General features: G+C 39.1%; 2 protein-coding genes across 2 annotated transcripts; one reads left to right on the top strand and one right to left on the bottom strand.

Annotated features, from left to right (window-relative positions):
• The first annotated feature begins 1,584 nt into the window (after positions 1-1,584).
• LOC135200560 (uncharacterized) lies at positions 1,585-3,916 on the top strand. Its single transcript, XM_064229198.1, has 4 exons — positions 1,585-1,649; positions 2,225-2,302; positions 2,567-2,700; positions 3,139-3,916. The coding sequence occupies exons 1-4, from the start codon at positions 1,644-1,646 to the stop codon at positions 3,641-3,643; spliced, it is 723 nt and encodes a 240-aa protein (XP_064085268.1). The 5' UTR covers positions 1,585-1,643; the 3' UTR covers positions 3,644-3,916.
• A 2,204-nt stretch (positions 3,917-6,120) lies between these two features.
• On the bottom strand, positions 6,121-8,580 carry LOC135200559 (uncharacterized). Its single transcript, XM_064229197.1, has 4 exons — positions 8,241-8,580; positions 7,718-7,792; positions 7,382-7,515; positions 6,121-6,920 (listed from the first exon to the last, which is right to left on the bottom strand). The coding sequence occupies exons 1-4, from the start codon at positions 8,244-8,246 to the stop codon at positions 6,230-6,232; spliced, it is 906 nt and encodes a 301-aa protein (XP_064085267.1). The 5' UTR covers positions 8,247-8,580; the 3' UTR covers positions 6,121-6,229.
• Between the last annotated feature and the right edge of the window lie 863 nt (positions 8,581-9,443).

The raw sequence follows: 9,443 nt of genomic DNA, 5'->3' as shown, positions 1-9,443 counted from the left end.
AGAGTTGCTCCACAAACCCAATCTCTGTGCACACCTGCGTACGATCCTGTCACGGTCGCCAAATTGTTACGACCCCTTTGGCCGTAATACAGGTTCTTTATACTTAAATAATCACAGGGATCGTAGGCAGTAGAAAAGTACACAGGGTAAGAGGAATGTGGACACAAACACCAGAAAAAAATTAACAATATTTAATAATAAAGTACACTTAACACTAAATCAGCCTTGTGAGTAAACTTAATGAATATGAGCAATAACAATAACCAGCTCACAAGGATACCTAATACTTAAAAAGCTGACCCTAACAAAGCAAGGAAAGGACATAATATGCCAAAGGCTTAAATAATAATAATACGGGCCCAATAATGAAAAACCACTAACCTATAACTATAAGGATGAAGGAAGACTAGAGAAAATAAAGACAGGAAAACCTTAAATCTCCTACCTAACCGAGTTGGTACTAAACTTAAAACTAATTCAAATTAATTCAGAGGGGCAATGAATACCAAATACCCCTAACTCAACACAACATATATATATATAAATATAATCAGCTACAATTAACCCTTAAGATGGTGCGTAAATCCTATGTTACAGAGACACGCACAGGAGTTCCTGGAGGTCGCTTCAACCTCTCAACAGCCATATGGGGGAGCTCGCAAATTGACCAGGTAGACACAGGGGTCGAGTTCAATCCCGAGGGACAACACAGGATAATCTCCTCTTACCTGGCAATTGCCTCCCTACGTGCCTCCTCACGAGCCCTTAGCTCTCCTGGACTAGCAGCTGAATACGGACATGAAAGTGGTTGGCGTAACGCCTCCTACGTGGCGGGACAGCGACGACCACGTCTTCCGCCAAATCCTCAGGCGGGAAACAGGAGTACAGGGGCGTCGCAAGTGACTAACACCTGCGAAATCACAGCCGTGATCAAACTCCAACGATGTATACGTATGCCGTAGATGGCTCAGCACATCTACGCAAAACCACTTCCAAGGGAGGTCCGTCGGAGTATTCCTCCAAAAAGGCGTAAGACAAATCTCAGAAGGCTGCCAACAAAAGAGCGTACGTCCAGAAGCTTATACAGGCCCGAACTATTTTCGGCCGGCCTCCACTCACAGCACTACAGTTCCATTCCAACTCGAAAACAAAATAAAAACAATCGTTAACACGATAGTTAGGTAATTCACAACAAGAGGAGGAATCACTGAGCAAAAGCACTGAACGTTACGTTAACGTAAAAAAAATACAGCTGCTGAACTAAATATAAGAGAACACTTAAAACTAAGTTACAAGGCTCATTTAAGAAAATAAACTATCAATAAATTACGTTAATTTGACACATGGTTATAAGTTCTTTGCAACTTCTTCGACGTAACGACCAATCTTTGCAACGCCGCTTGACACAACTCGATCAATCAATGAAATGTACCTTGTTCCCCTCCTGGGAGTCTCTCCAATGGACGTCCAACAAACACCGGTCACCTCGATCGAATGTCGATTGCAGCTGAGATGGAGTAGAAAGCAGAGTCTGGAAGTGGCCATATATAAATCAGTGACTGAGGTGTGTCCGGCACCAGTCCTCGTTTACTGCTTCGACAGTCAGTCAGTCAAGTCTCCTGACGATCGCCTGCGCCATCGACATGGAGGTATACTTGAGATATATCTTACTTTTTTTGCAGAATTGTTGAGATTATCTTATTCTTTTGTGGAATATTTGAAATTATCTTACTTTTTTTTCAGAATACCTGAGGCTGGCAGATTTATCTTAATTTTTTTTCTTCATATTATTACCATTTTGTTAATTCAATACAATTTAAAAAGTTCTGGCAATTTTAGGGTGTCAAAATTGAGTATGAAATTAGCATACTGGTTACGATTTTCTGTCTTTAAAATCTTGTGGATTTGAAAGTGAACCTTGATAGATTACTTGAAACTATTTTTTTCTTATTTCCAAATACTGCAATAAACAATAGCCCTACCACACATGAAATATATCACAAAATTAGTATATCAAATAAGTGAAAACTATATTTGTAAAGGAATATGATCTTTCATCTGCGAGAGCACAAAACTCTTTGTTATACAGTTGTTTGATGTGCTCATACTTTCTGATAACATAAACAAACACAATTAATCATTGGTATCTCCCATACAGTAATTATAGACCTAATTAATCATTACCAACTATAGGAAGTGTAATAAATGCTTGATTTTTTTTCAGGTTCCAACGCTGATGGTACTAGTTGGCATCTTAGCCACAGTAACAACAGCCCCACAATTTGACTTCGGCAATAACCAGGTGAGTTCAGAAGAAAGTTCTGTATATAAAGTACTGCGTGATCTGCGAATAATTCTATTAACCCTTTTTCTTGACATTAACCAAGTGAATTGGCAAAGTCAGTAATTATTTTAAAGATAATTTAGCAAAAACAAAAGCAACTAAGAACAACACAGACGTACTTGAGCCGTGTGATCTACCAGATGACGGATGAATTTGGCAGCGAATGTTGGATATGCATCCAAATGATAATTCTCTTGTTATTCTCTTATTCTTTTCTCTCAGCCAACGCCCTACAGCTTCGCCTACGGCGTGAGCAGCCCTGACACAGGCGACGAGAAGGAACACAAGGAGACAGTTTCGCCGTCAGGAGTGACTGAAGGAGAATTCAGGTGGCTCCAGCCCAATGGACTCTACAGGTATAATACAGGGTGTCCATAAAGTCCCAGAACCATTACAAATATTGATAGCTGAGAATGGTACTGGGACTTTATGGACACCCTCTATAATGTAAAATCAAATTGACTTCCATATGAGAACATTACATAAGCTTTAAAATGAAGTGTTCCAAGGCCAACTGGTGGCTTTAAAGTATTTATGGCATACGTTTCTTAGGAAATAATTTCTGCTCATCGCGTCATACTTTGTCTTCATACTGGTTGCTTTAAACTGAAGCATATTCCTTTAATTAAGTTTCTAAATAAGATTGCATCTATGATTTAGAGGTTTTAAATCTTTGTCACCATCAAGTTATTTCCAACTTCTGAAATATGAATTGTTTACTGACACATCTGTGAACCTATTCGTAGTTTAATGACTCGTTTAACTTCACTGACGAAAAGGATCACTTTCCACAGAATAACTCGGTACTCTGCTGATGGTGCCTCAGGATTCCGTGCAGTTGTAAGTGAGGAAACTGCAGAGAGAGTAGGAAACTACTACACAAACTCCTTGCTTGGAGGTTCAGTAGAAGTTCCTTCCATTTTCCCCAGTCGAGGAAATCAGCAGTTGTTCAGTGGATTCCAGTCGGGAAATCAGCAGCTTTTCAGTGACCTCCAGGAAGGAAATCAGCAGTCCATCAACAGCTTCGACATAAGAAACCAAATCGTTACAAGTCCTCAGAACTTCCAGAATCAGGCACCAAGCAGAGTCCCAACCATCCAGACCTCGACAATCAGCACAACTCAGAATCAAGGCTTCACCAGCCTCCCAGTCCAGAGCTTCACCATCCCACAGAACCCTCAGCCACAGACATTCACAACTTTCACAACCTCACAACCCTCTCAGAGTAGCGGAAACATCGTCGACGGTGGAATCATCGATGGTGGCGTCGTCAGTGGTGGAGTCACTTCCCACTTTTGACTCCGGTTTCAACCAGTTCAACCCCAACGCCAATTCTTTCAATGGTGGATCTAATCTGAACACCTTTCTCTCTTCCACCGATAACTTTGGCATTAACCCCAACAGATTTGATACCCCTCGGTTCTCCAATGTCATCAACAGACAAGGAACCTCTTTAGTACTGGCAAGAGGCCAAAATCGCTTCAATCTCTAGTACCACATAGTTGTTATGTTTATAATATATTGCAAATTTAGTTGATTGGCATTTCCAAAGCCCTCTTGGGACTATTTTATGCACTGTGCAATGGATTACGTCGAATAAAAATGAAAACTTTACCTTTGTAACTATATATCCGACTACCTCATAACCAGGGTATTTTCAACTCTTTGTAGTACTGTTATGCAATGCTTACCTAAAATCCATCTTATTTTACATTTGAAACCATGATAAATGTAACTGATGAAAGCTCTGTTATGGACTTTCACAGCCCTTTGGAAGCTTTCTGATGTGCTTCAAGTTTCATTTAGTATCTTCTGTTAATTTTATCTGAATCGGTCTGAATATATTAACCGTAATCAAAATGTTGAAATTTCTCATGTGGTAAAAATCCATGAATTGTTTAAAAGTTCGTCCAATTTTCATTTTATTATTTTAACGACAGGAAACGACTGTGTGGCATATACAAATGGAAACTGTAATATCATCGAATCCTGTAGAAACCCTCGTTTTAGACCTTTTTAGTCCTTTTAGGGTAAGGAGACAGACAGAGAGTCAAATAAAGAAAATGGTTTAATAAGACAATAAGGTTTGCCACAGAAAAAATTATTATTCAAACATTTTTGCAATTGATTAAATGTAAGATATGGAAGTACTGTCCTATTCATTTAATGCTAAATTTAGTGTTAAAAGTATGGTAAAAGTTATATCTTACTTTCACTTCTTGCTGAGATACACATCGTTGGCTCTAAGAACAATTTACAACTGATAAAAATTCATTTCATAGTTGTTCTTTTTTCTGAAAATGAAGTTTTGTTTTAATGTAAGTAAGCGTCTTTTTTATCGTGAATTTCTTACTCTTCAGGAAGCTCTGGAGATGATCAAAACTACTGTTTGTATCTTTCCTATAAAGTAACTCCGAAGGGTTTTCAGGGATCATCAAGCAGTACTAATATTCACAGTCTTTTGTTTATGCTTACACGGTCATCCCCAACGGGCTTGTACTAAACATGCCACAAAGGTGGATACATACCGGGTTAAAACCATTGGAGGGTTCACCAAGGAAAAGTCCTTATGTTTGAATAGTACTGACATTAGTGGTTATGATAGACATTCTTTAGGGATGAGGGCGCCAATCCATGGCCAATTTTCTTTGCCTGTCCAGCGCCCGTTGTCTTTGACAATCCATGGCCCATTTTCTTTGCAGTCCATAGCCCATTTTCTTAGTCACAGCAGATGTTGGCCCCCATAGCCAGTTGGTTTGGTTAGGATCGGCTGACCGGGAACAATCCACCGATTTAGTGACATATACCTAGGTCTACAGCAGTCAGCTATGGCTCATAGTGTAGCTAGAATAGAATTCCATGTATATATATGTGTGTGTATATATATACACTATATATATTATATATATATAGATATATATATATATATATCTATATATATATATATATATATATATATATATATTGTAGTATGAAAAGGGACATGGTATCTTTCTTAGATAGCGACCCCCAAGGGTTTTCATCTGGTATGCATCCACCTTCTCGGCGTGTTTATAAAAGCCCAGTAGGGATTATTGTAAAATCATAAACTAAAGTTTATCAGCTTTTTCATCAAAAGCGTTCTTGAAATGAGAATCTAAACTTTAGTTCAAGATAGGCAAGAATTACGATCTGCTTCCCTTTCCATCCTACTTTCCAGCTTTCCAATATGGCTTCGTGATAAAGTGCGTCTTTCTCCTTTTCATTATTTCATGATCAGATTAATATTTATTTTGGGTACGTAACTCAAGATAAGAAGCAGAATTCATCATATATGAGATGGCTATTTGTCTGTCTGTCCGCACTTTTTCTGTCCGCCCTCAAGTCTCAGAAACTACTGAGGCTGGAGGGCTGCAAATTGGTATGTTGACCATCCACTCTCCAATCATCAAACATTCCAAATTGCAGCCATCTAGTGTCAGTAGTTTTCATTTTATCTAAAGTTAAAGTTAGCCATGTGTGCAACTGGCATCTTCATATAGGTGCCAACAACACCGGCCACCACCGCTGCGGCTGTAAGTTTCATGGGCAAGGCCTAAGAGTTTCATATAGCATTATATGTTGTACAGAAACCTCGACTGCGACAACGAAACTTTTAGCCCATTTTCTGCTTTTTTTTTATGACTCCCATAGTCCTGAAATCTTTTGGTATCAGCACTTACGGGAAAATCACGCAGAAATCGTTTATAAGAATAGTTCCGGGTTTATTAAATACTATTTATAGGTATTCATTTTTATTTGTCGTCATCTATTACACTTTAACTTAACAGGTAGCTTTGAAAATGCAAAAACATGAAGCTTGTCAAGAGGCTTTAACAACTAAGTGAGTGGGAGGTAGGTGATGAATTACCCTCTGAACTGATTAGGGCCACTGGCCAGAATCAGAGGGACACCTCGGGTGATGGTTCCACTGGAGAACCTTGTGGTACCGACTCTGTTCGAGTCCAGACCAAAGTTACTGGAGGAAGAACCGAAGTTGTTCAGGCTTGACCCACCGTTGAAAGAATTGGCGTTTGGGTTGAACTGGTTGAATCCGGAGTCAAAAGTGGTGGAAGTGGTGCCAACGATTCCACCATCAATGACTCCACCACTGACGAAGCCACCATCGATGATTCCACCGTCAATGATGTTTCCGCTACTCTGAGAAGGTTGTGAGGTTGTGAAAGTTGTGAATGTCTGTGGCTGAGGGTTCTGTGGGATGGTGAAGCTCTGGACGGGGAGGCTGGTGAAGCCTTCGTTCTGAGTTGTGCTAATTGTTGAGGTCTGGAACGTTGGACCTCTGATTGGTGCCTGATTCTGGAAGCTCTGAGAGCTCGTCACGATTCGGTTTCCAGAGTCGAAGTTGTTGAAGGACTGTTGGATTTCAGGCTGGAAGCCACTGAAGGACTGCAGGTTTCCTCGGCTGGGGAAAACAGAAGGAACTTCTACTGAGCCGCCCAGAAGGGAGTTTGTGTAGTAGTTTCCTACTCTCTCGCCAGGTTCCTCACTGACAATGGCGCGGAAACCTGAGACGTCGTCAGCTGTGTATCGTGTTATTCTGTTGAAAGCAAAGGGTAGAATTAGCTTCAGTGAAGCATGCATCGTCTTTATCATTCTTTGCTTTCTTAGAAAGTTGATTAGAAAGAACACTTTTTAAAAGTTATCCCAAAGTACAGGAAAACTTTAGATTCATTTTAGTTTCATATTTATTGGGTAATTGTACTGGTGGTTTCTGAGCATGTGAAACAGGTAATCAAATATAAATACAAAAGTTCAGTACTGGATCTTTCCAATGGAGTAGAAAGTTCCATCAATCAACTTAAGACCAAAGAAAAAGATTTCATCTGAGTTACTGCTATTAGTTTTTACGATTCGTTTATCTTGTAAATAGAGAACTATTCACCAAATGATATATGTTAAACACAAACTCTTACTTTAGACCTGTGCATTTATGAAAAGAGTTGGTCACTGGCATTGAAAAAAAATCCTTTTTATTATTTAGAACACATTTTCTCTCACCTGTAGAGTCCGTTGGGCTGGAGCCACCTGAATTCGCCCTCGGTCACTCCTGAAGGTGAAACTGTCTCCTTGTGTTCCTTCTCGTCGCCTGTGTTGGGGTCACTCACGCCGTAGGCGTAGCTGTAGGGCGTTGGCTGAGGTAAAAGGGAAAATAACATGAAAAATAAATACATTTGCACTTACACAGTTTTATTCAGACACATATACAAAGCTATAAATAATTATGCCTTTATACAATTATTGAATTAAGGTAAGCCACTTGGGTTGCAAACTAAATAATTGAGATTTACCTCGTCAGAAAGAATGTTTCAAGTTATTCTGTGAGAAGCAATTTACCTGGTTATTGTTGAAGTCGAATTGAGGTGCAGCCAATGCTGAAGCAATGGTTCCAATCAACAATAGAGTTTGGACCTGAAGGAAAAATACTTAATAATCAGACGTAGTGTATTCAATTTAATTCGAAGAAAATAAAGGTTACTGAAGTATCTGGAAGCCTGTCTACAGAAGCCCAATGTTTTCACCTACGTATTTTCATTGTATGCATAAATATTATTACTTAGATTTATATATTTACACATTTAAGTATTCATGATAAAACAAAACTACATATTATGAGAACTTATGTAAATAATAGAATGTAAAATCACTTGTCCTGGCCAGAATTTATGAAATTATTAATCAGATGAAAAAATACGCTTTTATGATTTGTGTAACATAATTTTTGTTTTTTTACATAGTATTGCTGATAAATGCCAGGAAATTGATAGAAAACTGTCTAATTACGAGATAAATCTAAGTGCCAATTAAAACAATTAATCTACTCCTTATTCAGGAAAAGATCAAAAGACCTATTTTTTACCTTCATGTTGGCGACGTCAAAGCTCCTCAGGAGACAGGTTGTTTGTCTTCGCGGAATGAGTTGGACTCTGCCAGTGGCTCCCGAGGCGCCACTTTATATACATAGGTCTTCGTAGGAATCCACTTTCTCTTTCCTCTCATCTCGAGACGACCTTGAAAGAGGGATCTATGGGGCGCCCCTGCTGCTGGGTGTCCTGCAGGATGACAACTAAGACGTCCAGGAGGAGGAAGAGGATCGAGAACCGGTTGGGGTTTTTGGTCCACAGGCGACAATGTGCAACCACCCGCTCCAACCCATACACTTTCGAAGACACGCAATGTAAAAGGGAGAAGGCTCTCTCTCTCTCTCTCTCTCTCTCTCTCTCTAAAAGCTATTAAAAGAGGAGGAATTCATAAGTTTAACCAGTAGCACAAATTTATCTCTCTCTCTCTCTCTCTCTCTCTCTCTCTCTCTCTCTCTCTCTCTCTCCTTTGCGGCCTGTTAAAATACAAGACCCCATGCATTCATAAGGTCTGCTTAGTTAAGCGGAAGCACAATGCTCTCTCTCTCTCTCTCTCTCTCTCTCTCTCTCTCTCTCTCTCACACACACAAACTGCCCAACAAAATAAAATCCCACTTGCTGACACGAGGGCAGCTTAATTTGAATGTCAAGACTCTCTCTCTCTCTCTCTCTCTCTCTCTCTCTCTCTCTCTGAAAAAGTGGGAAGGATATGGAAAATACAACTTCTACAGTAAAAATATAAAATGGTCAGAAATAAATGAAGAATTAAACAAAGATTGGGATAACATTTTCGTAAGTGATGACATAAGGGTAAATACGAAGATACTATATAAAATATTAGAGAAAATAGTGGAAAAATATATACCGAAGAAGAAAAGTAAACAACAGTCATGCATACCAAGAGACAGAAGGATCTTGCTCCAGAAAATCAGAGAGTGGGAAAAAGGTCTTGCAAAAGAAAAAAATGCATGGAAAGTTATAGAACTAAAAAAGTAAGATAGAAAATGCAGAACAAAAGATTATACAATCAAAAGAAAATGAAAAACAGGACTTGGAAGAAAAAAACCCTAGTAAATATCAAGCAAAACCCCAAACTATTATACTCGTACGCGAAGAAGATGAATAAAAGAAGAATAGAAGTAGGCCCTCTAAGAATTGAAGGGAGATTAACGAATGAAAAAAAGGAAATATGCAAAATATTG

This window comes from Macrobrachium nipponense, chromosome 27, assembly GCF_015104395.2.
Source record: "Macrobrachium nipponense isolate FS-2020 chromosome 27, ASM1510439v2, whole genome shotgun sequence".
Taxonomy (NCBI): Eukaryota; Metazoa; Arthropoda; class Malacostraca; order Decapoda; family Palaemonidae; genus Macrobrachium; species Macrobrachium nipponense.
This window is presented reverse-complemented; position numbering and strand designations above follow the sequence as displayed.

Bases quoted from the DNA above. Each gene is read 5' to 3' on its own strand.
- LOC135200559 (XM_064229197.1), bottom strand. The intron at 7,516-7,717 runs GTAAATTGCTTC...CTTTTACCTCAG, and splicing joins TCGACTTCAACAATAACCAG to CCAACGCCCTACAGCTACGC. The intron at 6,921-7,381 runs GTGAGAGAAAAT...TGCTTTCAACAG, and splicing joins CAGCCCAACGGACTCTACAG to AATAACACGATACACAGCTG.
- LOC135200560 (XM_064229198.1), top strand. The intron at 2,303-2,566 runs GTGAGTTCAGAA...CTTTTCTCTCAG, and splicing joins TTGACTTCGGCAATAACCAG to CCAACGCCCTACAGCTTCGC. The intron at 2,701-3,138 runs GTATAATACAGG...CACTTTCCACAG, and splicing joins CAGCCCAATGGACTCTACAG to AATAACTCGGTACTCTGCTG.